The 13,594-nt window shown below is 41.7% G+C and overlaps 1 protein-coding gene across 1 annotated transcript in view; it reads right to left on the bottom strand.

The window, feature by feature from the left end:
- Positions 1-802: 802 nt before the first annotated feature.
- Positions 803-13,594, bottom strand: part of LOC140934194 (uncharacterized) — a 32,958-nt gene continuing 20,166 nt past the window's right edge. The window contains exons 18-29 of the mRNA XM_073383864.1: positions 12,369-12,895; positions 11,327-11,434; positions 10,658-10,681; positions 9,229-9,261; positions 8,996-9,034; positions 8,300-8,303; positions 6,855-7,367; positions 5,598-5,627; positions 4,358-4,861; positions 3,103-3,337; positions 2,275-2,742; positions 803-1,319 (exon numbers count right to left, since the gene is read on the bottom strand). Coding sequence (XP_073239965.1) covers positions 803-1,319; positions 2,275-2,742; positions 3,103-3,337; positions 4,358-4,861; positions 5,598-5,627; positions 6,855-7,367; positions 8,300-8,303; positions 8,996-9,034; positions 9,229-9,261; positions 10,658-10,681; positions 11,327-11,434; positions 12,369-12,895 — 3,002 coding nt within the window. The remainder of the gene's footprint in view (positions 1,320-2,274; positions 2,743-3,102; positions 3,338-4,357; positions 4,862-5,597; positions 5,628-6,854; positions 7,368-8,299; positions 8,304-8,995; positions 9,035-9,228; positions 9,262-10,657; positions 10,682-11,326; positions 11,435-12,368; positions 12,896-13,594) is intronic.

The raw sequence follows: 13,594 nt of genomic DNA, 5'->3' as shown, positions 1-13,594 counted from the left end.
CAAATTTTAATTTTAGACTAATATAGTTATTAAAAAAGCTTTGTCTTGCACTGAGATCCTCTTTTTTGCATCCATTTATCCCTCCTGGAAACGTGCCAGCAACCTATTCCAAACCATATCTCTCGCAGAGTAGAAACCAAAAGTTTAAATCCACAATTTAATCTTAAATATAAAGGAAAAATAGACAAACAAACAAACAAGCAAAGTTCCTCTTGCAAGAAAAAGTAATCTACCTAAATGGATTCTTTTGTTTGATACTTTCCAAAATTCAGACCGAAAAATCCAGCAAAATGGTGCGGTTACACATACCGGCCAAGGTAAAAGGCATTTCCTACCGTAGAAAAGCCGCGGTATAAATTTAACGTGAATTTAGTTTACCGTGGTAATACATAAATTAATTTTCGAGGTAAATAAGGCACTCTTACGGCTTCATTCGAGTTACTGCGGTAATAATCACTGTCGATCATGGCAGGATTTCATGTTATGTTGGAAATTCAGGTGTGATTTGAGGAATATTTCATTTGGTGTTTTATTCCTGAAGGTATACACCGTTCTTTACATCTAGGCCTTAGATTTCCATTTCCATTTCACTTAACGTGAAAATTGTCCATGTCAACATCGATCTTTCCGGGAAAAGCCGCAAGAAACCCCCTAAATTAAACAATAAATAATCACGGTAAAAGTGCCTCTTACAACTGCACGTAATTTCGGCACAAGGCGGTAATTTCGGATTTTCTTTGGATCGCAATGTACCTGTAAGTTACAAAAAACATTAAGAAGGAAAAGAAAGTTACTTTTATGACTACCTGAATCGCTTCAATTTCCTTCCTATTTTGATCCTAAAACCACCAGGTCTGCGATAGACTCTTCTCCAAACGCGGCGATATTGGTAACGCATCACGCAGCGACGCCTCCTTCGTTTCACTCTCCTCATTCGTTTCCTTCGCCTTCTTCTTCTGCGTAGCCGACGCCGTCTTCTTCTCCTCCGCCGTCTTTGCCTGCGTCTACGCCTTTTTCGTCTCCGCCTCCGCCTTCTCAATACCCTTCTAGTATTTCTTCGTCGCCTTCTTCTCCTTCCCCTTCGTCGGGTAATTCTTCTCCACCGTCGTCTTCCTCTTCGTCCGTACCGGATGCGCACAGTTCCTCTTCTGGTAATTTTTATCCTCCTATATCGCCGTCCTCGTCGCACGCACAACCTTCCGCGCCTAACTCTTGCCTTTCTCCACTTAATTCCAACTCTAAACTTCAACCTGTTTCGTATTCCACGGATTCGGCGCCAGCCACGACGACGTTTTATATACAACAAGCGTCTACGGTATCTATGAACGCCAAAAAGATACAAACATAGTGCACTAAGCTTTACTCCGCCAAGCCAAAAAATGAAATATATTGTCGGTGAGACAAACTGAAATTATTTAAGCAATATCGTGGGATAGTTGGTTATGCTCCGTCGGTCGTAAGACTTGTCTTATTTCAAGGAACTTCTTCGTGAGAAGTAATATATTAATTAAAAGAACCTTTTGATCCCCCACTACCCTGGGGAGCAAATCGGGACTAGACAAGCGAAATCGTCGCAGAGAACGTTTAGACTTCGATCACGTGGGGCGCTCATATCCGAATCCTCTTAAGGAAAGTACAGGAGACTCACATCCAGTAAATGATAATAATAATAATAATTGAATACAGATAGCTTGCTTCATGTTTTGTCTTTTGCAGCAATTTTGAAATACGCGGTCAGCTGGTCCGAGGTCTGAAAGCGAGCAATACTGGGAAGCCGCTCGAGTTTCAGTTAGCGATTGGATCCTCCGAGAATTCTCGGACTTTCAGACTGTCTCAGACCCCTAAGAAATTCTCACTTCCAGACCTATCTCATATATTTCCAGCTGACAGTATATTTCAAAATGACCAAGGAAAAATGTTTGTTACTATAGGATGCGAGATCTCTTTTATACTTTGCTAACCACGATCCTGCCAAAACGAAAAGAACAGAACGTATACCGAAGTGAACTTTTGACATTTACAAGATCTAAGCCATCGATCCAACAGAAAAAAATAGTGTAATGAAACAAAATAGAATAAAATTAAGACGGCGAAGTATTTTTGCGGGGTTCAAAAACTGAATATCACAAAACCTTGAGCAGTTTCTTTTTAGTTAATAGAAAAATTGTTCAGATAAAATCTCAATAATATTCTGATATCGAATTTACTGAAATATGTCCCCTTAGCGTCAATGAAAACTTGGCTAAAGGAATCATTTTTGGTGAAAATTCTTACGTTATTCTTGTCAAACGTTTCCCCCGACGGAAAAAGAGCTTTCCTCTTCTTCTGATTACTCTTCTCCATCTTCGTCTATAGCGGAAACGTATTCCGCAACAACGTCGCGTCCTTCGTCGCCTTCGTCGTCGTCGCCGTTGTCGTCTTCTCCTCCTCCTTCGTCTTCGTCTCCTTCGTCGACGCCTTCGTTTTCTTCGTCTTCGCCTCCTGCGTCTGCGTCGGCGTTTGGTTCTTCTATACCCCCTGCGTTTCCTTCGTCGGCGAATCGTCATCCATTTCCGTTTGTATCTGAGCATAACACTGACTCTTCCCAGTTTGACTGTTCTGTATTTTTTCAAATATCGTATTTTGGTTACCCGACGGATGAATCGCAGGCGTCTCCATCTTTTCGCATAGAAGACCTTGATTTTCCTTTTGATGCTAAACCATCGCCCTCTTCTACCAACTCTAGCTCTGCCATTTCGATATCTGCAACGGAGAAATTTTTAAATTTTAAGCGATAAATATAGCTGAAGCCGAATTTTTGGAGATGGATTTTTCCCTTAAGAAACACTAACAGCCAAGTCACGTCAGGAGAAAACAATTTGGCGCTTGAAGGTCAAATTATGTCAATAGCACACCGTCATAACAGGAGATAGAAAGTCCTGATTTGAGATCTGCCTGAACGCTGGGAGCCAATTGCTCTCTATCTGAGGTCAATATATTCACATGTTTAATTAGGAACATGATCTGTTTATGACTCTGTGTATTGATTTGAGGGGTTTTCAAGCGCCAGGCAGTCGTACCATTTTTGTTCGCGCGTAGGCACCACCGACAATCTTTACTTACCTCAATACTTTCCATCTACGCCCGCAAAGGACTCTCATTGTTCCTTTCCTTCTAAGGGCAGGTCTCCACGCCCCACGGGCAAAGACACGTATCACAGAACGTCTCAAGGCCCTTCGTTTTCGCCTTAGCCTTCGCCTGCGTCGTCTATGCCGTCTTCGCCTCCTCTTTCGCCGTCTACGCCTTCTTTGACGTTGCCTTCGAACAATTCGCCTTCTCCTTCGCCTTCGACGGCGTCCTGGAAAAGAAACACCATCTATGAACAGTCCAACAAAGTTTATTTGCTAAATAGATGTTGCCAGTGACTGTTGTTTGAGTGCGATAATTCAGGTTTTATGTTAGGTTTAACCCTTTTAAAAGATGGCGACCAAAGTAAACTTAAAATCTATTTAAAGAAAATGGCACAGGGTTCAATATTACATTGTAATCATAAAAGGCTAAGCATGGAACTCGGTAAAAAAATAAATGGCACACTCACAGTACCTCAGTGGTAAGAGCGCATAATTGAGACTACGAATCACAATCACGGCAAACAGCAAAGATCAATTTGTACCACGTGACGAATTTTTCCCTTTACCTGTTGTTTATATTTCCACAAAACTGAGTAAGTTTCATATCAGTTCATCTAAAATAACTAATTTTTGTGATTTTTATTTGCTTATTACCATAATTTCAGAAATGGTCAACTTGATTCTGAGGTTTGCCATTTGCCATAAACGTAATTCTAAATCTCTCTATTTTCTTTGTCAAACTGATGTGAAGACCAGTTAATCTTTCTCAAGAAAAATTCATATCAAGATACAATCGTTCAAGCCTTTACATCATTAAAAACTGCTAAGCGGCCTACCGTAAATCTTCTATTACGCCTCCGGGGGCTGATTCATTTCAAGCAAGTTTGATGAGGTAGCTTTTGCGGGAGGGTTGGTATTTAATTTAGCAAAGATGATGGTATCAATTCTTCATAAAAACTAGAACGCAAAAGGGAAAAGCTCAGGCACATGCAGGTGGAGGTAATGTAGCCGAAGATCAAAAACAAATCTGAACTCCGAGAACTTGGATAAATCATACCGGATTAGTCCACGTAACGCGTTTAAGTCGTAACTGATTAATACAGTATATCATAAGAATAAAGGGGGAAGATCTTAAAATAGATGGGGAACTTATTAGAGTGAGCGGGGGGGGGGGCTTAATAGAGGATTTACGGTATTTCAGGTTCGTCACAGAGTGATACACAGAGAAAAAAAATACCACCTCGTACCTCTTCGACGCCTTATGAATCGAAGTCTTCTTCCCCGATACAATTTTCCGCGAAAACGAACAAAGCCAAGTCTTCCTTTTCTCTTTACCGTAAGTTTTCGTCCCTTGTATTTTGCGAACCATGTAAACTTGCGCCTAAGAACTCGATATCGCCGACCGAATTTTACGAAATATCGCCTTCCACGGACCATCACTGGTCTGTAACGTCTGTGGAGACGAATTTGTAGCGTGCTGGGTTTTCGAGGAAGGCGAATTAAACGCCTTTTGTTACGCACATACCACCGACGACCTTTCCTTAAGATACCTCGCCACGTGCCTATCTTCACCTTCCACCTATTTCGGCGGAATTTTAAGCGACGCCAACGGCCAAGGCACTTAATCCTCATTCGTCGCCCGATTTTTCGATAAATCCGCGTTCGTCCGCCAATTCTCACACGGAATACAGGCCTTCCTCGTCTTAGTTTGAGAAGTTTACGCTTGAACAGCAATCTTGGTCGTCTTCGTCCTGATAAATGGTAATATTCAAAAGAAGTCAAATTGTCTAAAGGGCGTTCCTCTGAAATTACACTAAATAATATGACAAAACGACTCGATTAGCACCGCAACAGTAAACATCATTTTCTTCTCCATCATAAAATTGACCGAGAATTCAACGAAAAAAGCGTACATTTGTGCAATACAAGTCCTGCTTGTTTTAGAAAAGGACACCTTTTTTAAAGTGGTTCTTAGCTGTCCTTGCATACATTCAAGTCGTCTTACGCCTCCTCTCATTGCAGGTTAACACCTCGTCAGACCCGCAATATTGCTTGTAGAAACTAGGATGCTTTGTTGATGGGGGGAAGGGGGTAGGGGGATATTATGCGGGTTGTTGTCAGAAGCTATATCAGCTATATATGATCGTTGCCTCTCATTACAGTTCATCTGGCAAAGAGGGGTAATTGCTTCCGTCTAGTTGAGCTCCTTAACCACTTCACTCCTAAAGGTGGCCAACAGAAAAATTCACCAAAAAACTCTGTTTTGTAAAATCCTAAAAAAAAATAATAGCAGTACGAAAAGGTTCTGCCTAAGTGGTTTCATTTTAATGGTAACACCATAGGATTTCATCTTAATTATTCAAAGTTAGTAGGTGAGTGAAGGGATAATTAGACTACCAACTGCGGGACTCTTCGAGACCAATAGCCTTTGTTTCGATGGAAAATAAAGTTTCTCATATATATCTTGCAAACTGAAAAAGGACTTACTTCGTCTCCTAGCGTAGGTTCTTCTACGGACTGCAAACAATAATAATAAACTCCACTTAGTTATCAAAATCGCAGATAATATAATATAAAACCAACATGTGTTATACAAATAATAATTATAATAGGTGAAAAAGAAATTGCCACATCTGGGCCTGTTTCTGACTCCACAATGCAAATATCAATAACCATGATCCCTCAAATAGAAGCGAGCAAATGTTCTGACCCGAATGCAAGTTCGAGGTATTTGCTTCTGACATACCAGAGACTTCTTTAAACGTAGACTTGATATAGAAAAAAATCTTGCAAATCGGCCATTGCACGTGCACTTCGTGCAAAGAACAAATGGTAAAGTGAAAGTCAGATTTACTTGAAGCTTAGCCTGAGAAAACAGCCGACATTTGGCTACGCTACCACTGGTTTTCCCGCCAAATGACGTCTGAGAAAAGAGCGCAGAAATTCCATACTGATGACGCGTCACTACCCAGAGCAGGGTGGTGCTTCTGATTGGTTGAATCAAATTTCCTACGCGGTACGACCAATCAGAAGCACTACCCAAATCTGGGTAGTGACGTGTCATCAGTATGGAATTTCTACGCTCGTTTCTCAGACGTCATTTGGCGGGAAAACTAGTGGTAGCGTCGCCAAATGTCGGCTGTTTTCTCAGGCTACTTGAAGCTCGACCAAAACGGTAATTTGAGGATATTATGGTATTTTTTCGCAGAGGCCTATTAAGCTCAGGATGGCAAATCCAGTGGACGGACCTGGGTGACCCCAGTCCAGCACCCACATTATCTTCAATCCAAATTGAAGCCCCAAAGCCAAGAAAAATTATTTTCGAGGCCGGGCGCACCATCGTATCTTAGGGTCTGGATGACTGCCCCCCGCCCCACTCACTTAAAAAGAGAGAGATTTAGCAACCACGACGGCAACAGCAATGAGAACGTCAAAAAAGCGACAGGTTTAACTGTGCACCTGCAGCAACCTTTCTTGTACATTTCGTTGCCGTCACTGTACGACCACGACGTGAAATTAACCTCAAGCGACGTTTTATTGAGGACATAAACACAAGACGACAAATTTTTTTCTCCCTCTTGACCTGGGAACGTCACCTACATTTGAGACTTTACACGAGGCGGAATAATCGCGACAGGTTTGGAAAAGAAGCGAAGTCTTTATAATAATGACGTTTTCGCTGCTTTCGCCGTCGTTGTTGCTCCCAAATAATCTGAATCCGCCACCGTAAGAGAGTGCACTTACATCTAATTCGCCTTCGTCTTCGGAAGCGTCTTCTTCGACTGATCAAAACACCCTTCACTTTGAACTTGTAGTACCTCCTTCGACCAATTCGCTTTGATCGTCTTATAAAGATGCGCCTTCCTTTGAATTTAAAGAATCGACGGCGGTAGAACCTAAACTTTACAGTACGACGCTTGAACCGCATAGAATAGAAACGTCCGCGTCGGGTGACAGTCCTGTATGTACGTCCGACACGGAACTGGAACTTCCTGGTAATAATCCATCCTTTTCCATACCTCACTCGCCATGACCTTCCGCGCCTTATGACGCGACAAGTTCGTCTACCAACGCGTATTCTCCAACGGCGTCCGAAGCGCTTGGGACGGTACCATCTTCTTCGGAAGAAGATTTTTACCCTGGATGTTATTCTACCAAAGCGGAAGGTGCGACGTCCTATTCTGAATTTAATGCCACGGCGCCCGCGTCGTATTGGCCGGATACGCCTCCTGTAGAGAATCTTTGGTCTTCGGTTACCTAAAAGGAAATTCGAAAAAATCTAAGGTATTTTCATTTACTTGGCTTATCGTCGTTTAAGGGGTTATGTCACGAGGATACTGTTGTATTAGGTCAATTCTAAGTCACTACTTTATACCCTTTCACTGTCAAGAGTGGTCAAAGTCAACCATCATTCATTCTGGCAGTGAAAGGCTTATTACTTTTCCCCATACACAAACTACTCCTCCTGTAGAGTTATGAGACGATATCAAACAAACCTCATTAGCGAGTACTGGCCATAATAATTTTTTGGTGATTTTTGGTGCAAGCATAACATTAAAAAACTCCATGTGCATCCTTGCCATTCATTGCAACAGACGACAGGAACAGTTAAAATGCCGAAATATAGTCTAAAGTAACAAAACTGGGGTATGATTTTTGGAATTTAATTGATGCGAACAAAGCCTCAGCCAAGGATAGAAAATCGCGTGACGAAGCCTCTTTTTAAAAAAACTAAAGCTCCATTGACAATTTCTTGACCTTTTCAGCAGAGAGAGAATAGTGATTGTATTAAAGGTGGCAAGTTTTCAAGAGCCTTGATAAAATTAGCAAGAGATCACGATCATGAGATTATGAGCCTGAGACAACAGAAAGGGAGGTTGCTGATTGACTAGTCAATCTTGTTTACTCTCGTCGTACTGGTTTTTAGGAGCGCGAGCATCAGTTTATTGATAAACCGATGGTCATAACCGAGCCTGCTGTACCAGGCGCACGGCTATAAGGCCTGGGTTTGAGACTATATCCTAGCAACATGCCGAACATGCTCAAAAAAGGCCTTACTCAATTCACGCAGAGTCTTTCTCGAGTACGCCAAAATCAAGCAAGCAAATGAAAGGATCTGCTGGCAAGGTGACCCGATCATAGCATCAGTGATGAGATTTCTACCTTTTTTAGTTTTACAGGTTTATTACCTTCCTTCCAAGTAATAAAAATTGTTCAAAATCACTACATGTTAATGTGAATTGTATTTACCAATAAATTTGCAGATGACTTTTTGTGCTTTGACCCCTACATATCGCTTCCACTTGCTGAGAAAAGGTTCCAATGAAATAATACGGTAGCTAATTACAAGGGCCTCTTCACATGAGCCCTGTTGACCGGGATTGCCCCGTTACCGGGACCAATTTAAGCTTGGGTTCATATGAGAAATTTCAGCCCGGTTCCCGAGATGAAAAAAGGTCGGAACGAGTTCTGGCGCGAAATTCGTGAAACAAAGCAACTAGGGCGAAACACAAAGTTATAACTTTTGCACCTATCGTAGCTTTGGCAACTCATATAGCTGTATCACTGCGGTTAAATGGGATGCTTATGATGTGGAAAATACAGTGGGCAAAGCAACACGATGCCATCTGGGCCGTCGAATTCTTGCCGCTTTCATCCCGGTAACCGGGGTGAAGTGTTCATATGGCAAAATTTTCTGGCCCGCTTAACGAGATCCCGGTTTTTCTCGGGGACCGAGCCAGCCCGCCCTCTCATATGAACTCATCAAACATTTTACAAAAGATTTAAAGGCAAGGCGAAATCTCTGAAACCGGGCCAGCCCGGTCAATCCGGCTCATGTGAAGAGGCCCTAAGAAATGAAGTAACGAAGTAAAGGAATAACTTACGCCCCCGTCGTCGCCTTCGACGTCTTCTTCGTCTACGGCCTGAGAATAAGAACAGAAATTTAAAAAATGGATGTGGAATGGATGATGGCAAAAAATGGGAATGAGGCGGAAAAGGAAGGAGTGAATCAGTCGTGCATCCATGGAGATTAAATGTCAGAGGCATTGGACTTCCTTTAGAAAAGAGTAGTCGGATATTAAGCCCGTTCTAAATATTGCAAGAAGATAATACTTACGCCTTCCCCTACGTCCTCTTCGGCCGTATCGTCCTACCATTAAAAAAACAAGCATTTGTTACTTTTTTTATGACTAAACGTTTTCTAACTTTTTCATTCAATGAAATAAACCGCTTCCTTCCTCTTGAAGGCTAGGAAACAAACATTGCCTCAAAGGGCGAACAAAAAATAATTGTAACAGTTAATGCGTATCAATAATTCGTTTCGCAAATTAGTAGTACAACTGCACTTTGAGAATTTCTTCAGGGTGGCTCAAGAGCTTTTACAGGCGCAGTGATGACAAACTTTGTTTTATGATTTTTTTCTGATGAAACCGGCAGCTATCATCCAGTAATAATATGAAAATATTCAATTTCACTTGCATATTGATTAAAATATTTTGCAAAATTAAAGCTCTTCAAGAAACTTGCTTTAAGCTCCTTCTCGGGAAAAATGCTGTTATTTTTGGCGGAAAAAATATAGCATTTCATTGTCCTCTCTTAGGGTTAAGTTACATTAATTCCCCGCAAATTATCGATGAAATCTCTTAGGTTTTGTTTTCTTTTTAAAAAATTTAAATTGAACCATCTGTTGATGTTCATCTGTATCCTTCAGTTAATTTCGGCACAGATTTTTGCTTTAGCTTTTTCAAGAGATTATTAATTTTGCCTCGTTTCCGGGACGGGACATTTGTTCTTTTTTGTTAAGCCCCACTGTGGGATGTTTGGAAGGATCTTATTGGTCCGACAAATGGCCCGAAAAATGTCCGAGTAGGGAGGATGGGTAAGATCAGAGTTGACTGAGCTTTTATGACGTCACAAAACAAGCCAACAATCATCGGATTAATTGGGCTTTCTAGGTAACTAACCACCTACCCCTCCCCTAAGTCACAATTTTGCCCTAAGTGAGAAGTAAGTGTTAAGTGCTGACTTCAGGGAAGGGATAGGTGGTTAGCTACTCACAAACCTCAGTTAAATCATCATTATCAACTCACGTCTCCAGAGGATCCTTCTTGCTTTACCATAGCGACCTTTTCTGAAGATCTTCGCACCTCTTCTACCTATCAGCTTGACTTTAACGCGTTTTCCACGGACACGTATGCTGCAGCGAATTCGGCGTCTCACGCGCCTCCAACGTTTTCCTTTCCTCAAGTACCACATCTTTTTTCGTCTCCTGACCCGTAGGAGCCGTTTTCGGAGTCTTAAAACCAGCCTGACACGTTTGATACGCTTCCACGTTCGTCGCCTTCGGTAAGACCAATAGCGTCCACGCCGTCTTAGCCTGCGCCATCTTCTTCTCATACGGACGCGCCAGCGTCTTCCCCAGCGTTTGATCCTCCTGTAGCGCTTACCGATCCTAATCCTAAGTCTTCTCCTAAATTTACGGATAGGTCTTTTTCTGCGAAGTCCAAAGAAGTACCTTCTTCTTATTTTCACGATTCGTTTTTTACCTCGATACCTGATACATCGTCTACCTGTATAAGTCAAAAGACACTTTTTAACTACAGTAATTCGCAGTTCTTCCCCTTTTCTTTTCGTTTACATAAAGAACTTAAAATTTTTAACAATCTTCACATCAAATGTTGCAAATTTATAGTTTTTTCTCTTGCCTTTCAAAAATGCAAAGTAAGGACTAAAACTGCGATGTATTCATTACCTAAGTCCAGCAGCAAACTTTCTTAAAATTACAGTTGCTGGCTTTTTTGCTTAGCGTCTTAAACAAGATTTTTTACTTAGTTCTAAGGGAAATGTAGCTAATTTAGATGCCATTTCCGGCACTCTTGCTCGAGTCAAAAAGGTAAATGCTGTTTAAATATTGGGAATAACAGTTTGTCATAATTCTAAAACTTTGCAAACATTAAGGTGGCATCTTTATATATCCAGGTACCACGAGGGTCCTTCCTGCGTCAAAATGGTGCCGCGAAGACACCTTTTTGGCTGAACAACATGCGGGACCTTCGTTAATTCCCTTTTGGTGACTCAGATCAGCAGTATTACTGGAATAACAGAAAGCTAACAAATAATTACTTATGATGTAAAGGTTAACTGAAAAGTATCCTTGGACGATTGGACAAGCCTAAGAATAGTTTCGTTATTGCGGTATTGGTGAGAAAACTTACGCCTTCGCGTTCTTCCTCTGCCTCTTCTCCTACGTCGCTTTCGTCTTCTTCTTCGCCTTCGCCTTCGTCTCCTCCTCCGTCTTCTTCTTCGTCTCCTACCTCGCCGGCCTTGCAGAATTTCAGGAGAAAATAGCATTAATTTCCGTTTCATTTTCTTAATTTTTGCTCTGACTTAAGGAATTTTCTATACTAAATGTCTTCACCAGAGCAGGTGAAAAACCTTTTTGGTAACATATAACGATGTTATCTCGAGAGGACTGTGAATTTTGTCAGTGGAAGAACAGTAGGGTGAAACGCCGTGATTCACATGAGCCTAATATGATACTAATGAGCAAGAACAATAGCTTTAGCTAATGAAGTAAGGCGTTTGACCTGGGCGTTACAGGAGACGTCATGCCTGTCCATACTCTGTAGTTTATTGCCAGTTAGCCAATTAATTGCCAATTACTTGGAAACAGCCGTCAATGAGCATGGGTGCGTCTTGAATCTTGTTGTCTACGTTTGTAATGCGACGACTTTTCACCTAACACTCGCCGAAGGAAAATTAGATAAAAATAAGGCAAAACGAAAAAACGATCAGGATTTTAAATTAGTTTGCCGAATTAAGCAGGCTTCCAAACGTTGGTACAAGCATCAAGGTGTATCCACCCACTGTTGCCACACCGGCAGTCACGACAGTTGAGACTGTCTTTCTTTTCCTCGTTCTATTTTTCGATGCATCCATATAAGGTATATTTTCAACGTCAAACAAAAAAAGGAGAAGATATCTTAATCATTCTAGCACTCGAGTCGTCGCCGCTACAACCTTAAACTTAAAACAAACAGCCAAGACAACGCAGATCACTCTGTTTCTTGCAACAAGTTTCATGGTACTGAATTTTATCACTCTTTAAACCAAACAAGTTCTACCATTTTGTAACGAAAGTTCCCTCAGACTATCCACTACTATGCAAATAATTTTGAATGTATTGAATGCAGATGATCATTACGTATGAAAAAATTTCTCTTTCTAGAACTAAGTGTTACGGCTTGTTCTACAAACAAATTGTTCGTTACTACCTCGCACGCGACGCCTTCCGTAGCGCGCGCGCCTCCCTCCTAGCCATCGTCTCTTCCATCTAAGTTGGAATTTTCCTCTTCTTCTCCTCACTGCAAGTCTTCGTCCTTTAAATCGCATAAAATAACGTCTTCGTCGATTTACCCGAACCCATTTTCTCCTGATCCGAATGTAACGACTCCTACCACGACGTTTAATATACCTCCACTTTCGACGGAATCGCACTTGGTATTTGGATTTTCCACGGAAAATGAGATATCTTTTACCGCGGTAAATGACCCGGTATCTTCTGCCGTATCGTCTTATGCGGAGCCATGAGCGACCGTATTTCAAATATCGAACGCCACGCCGGCGAACAATGATTCTCCAGCCTCTCATAAAGTATACCCTTGACTTCTTTCCTCTTCGTTTGATGACGTAACGACGTCTACCGTATCGCACAGTCCATCGTCTTCTGCCTTTTCTCACGCGTCGTCGTCTACCGCGGAAAACGATTCTTCGACCACCCCATCCTGAGCGAGAAAGAAGGTGTGAGTGAAACAGTGAATGTTGTAGTTTAGGGTACGTTTACACTATACCGGTAGCTCTTTGTGGTGCCACCAAAAGCTATCTGCTATAGTGTGAACAGCTATCGGATATGTGACTATCTGCTTTAGAGATCGGCGGGGCGCTCCGCTACAACCGTTTTTGTGTGTGAACAGAAACCCTATCGGGTAAAGGGCGACGCAAAAGCTATTTAATTACGACCTTTGATACAGACAAGTTTAATATATGCGACAGCTTACGAACTACTACGTTGATCTGTGATTTGCAAGACTTACACTTGTGCCAATTAAAGATAAATTGCAAATTTAAGACAGTTTCAATTCTCGTTGGAATGTGCGATAAGATTATCTGATGCGAAAATTTTCATTGCTTGGCTTTAACATTTCCTGCGCGCGCGTGAAATCACTGGGTTATTGGCATTGCTGCATACAAAAGACATCGTTTTTCTGTGGCGCTTTCACGTGCTGGGTTTTGTATTATGACCAGTCTAAGTGCCCCACTTCACTTAACCGTATCAGGTTCTTTTGAGGGGGATGCACATCTTTTGTTTCTGCGTACAACACTGCGCATCAAGCAAAGTGTACCTGATGGAACACAAGCAAAAGCGTTTAGTATTCACGGCTTACGACAATGCAAAAAGCCGGCTTGACGATGGTACAGTCAAG

The sequence above is a fragment of the Porites lutea genome, chromosome 4 (genome assembly GCF_958299795.1).
Source record: "Porites lutea chromosome 4, jaPorLute2.1, whole genome shotgun sequence".
NCBI classification, from domain to species: Eukaryota; Metazoa; Cnidaria; class Anthozoa; order Scleractinia; family Poritidae; genus Porites; species Porites lutea.
This window is presented reverse-complemented; position numbering and strand designations above follow the sequence as displayed.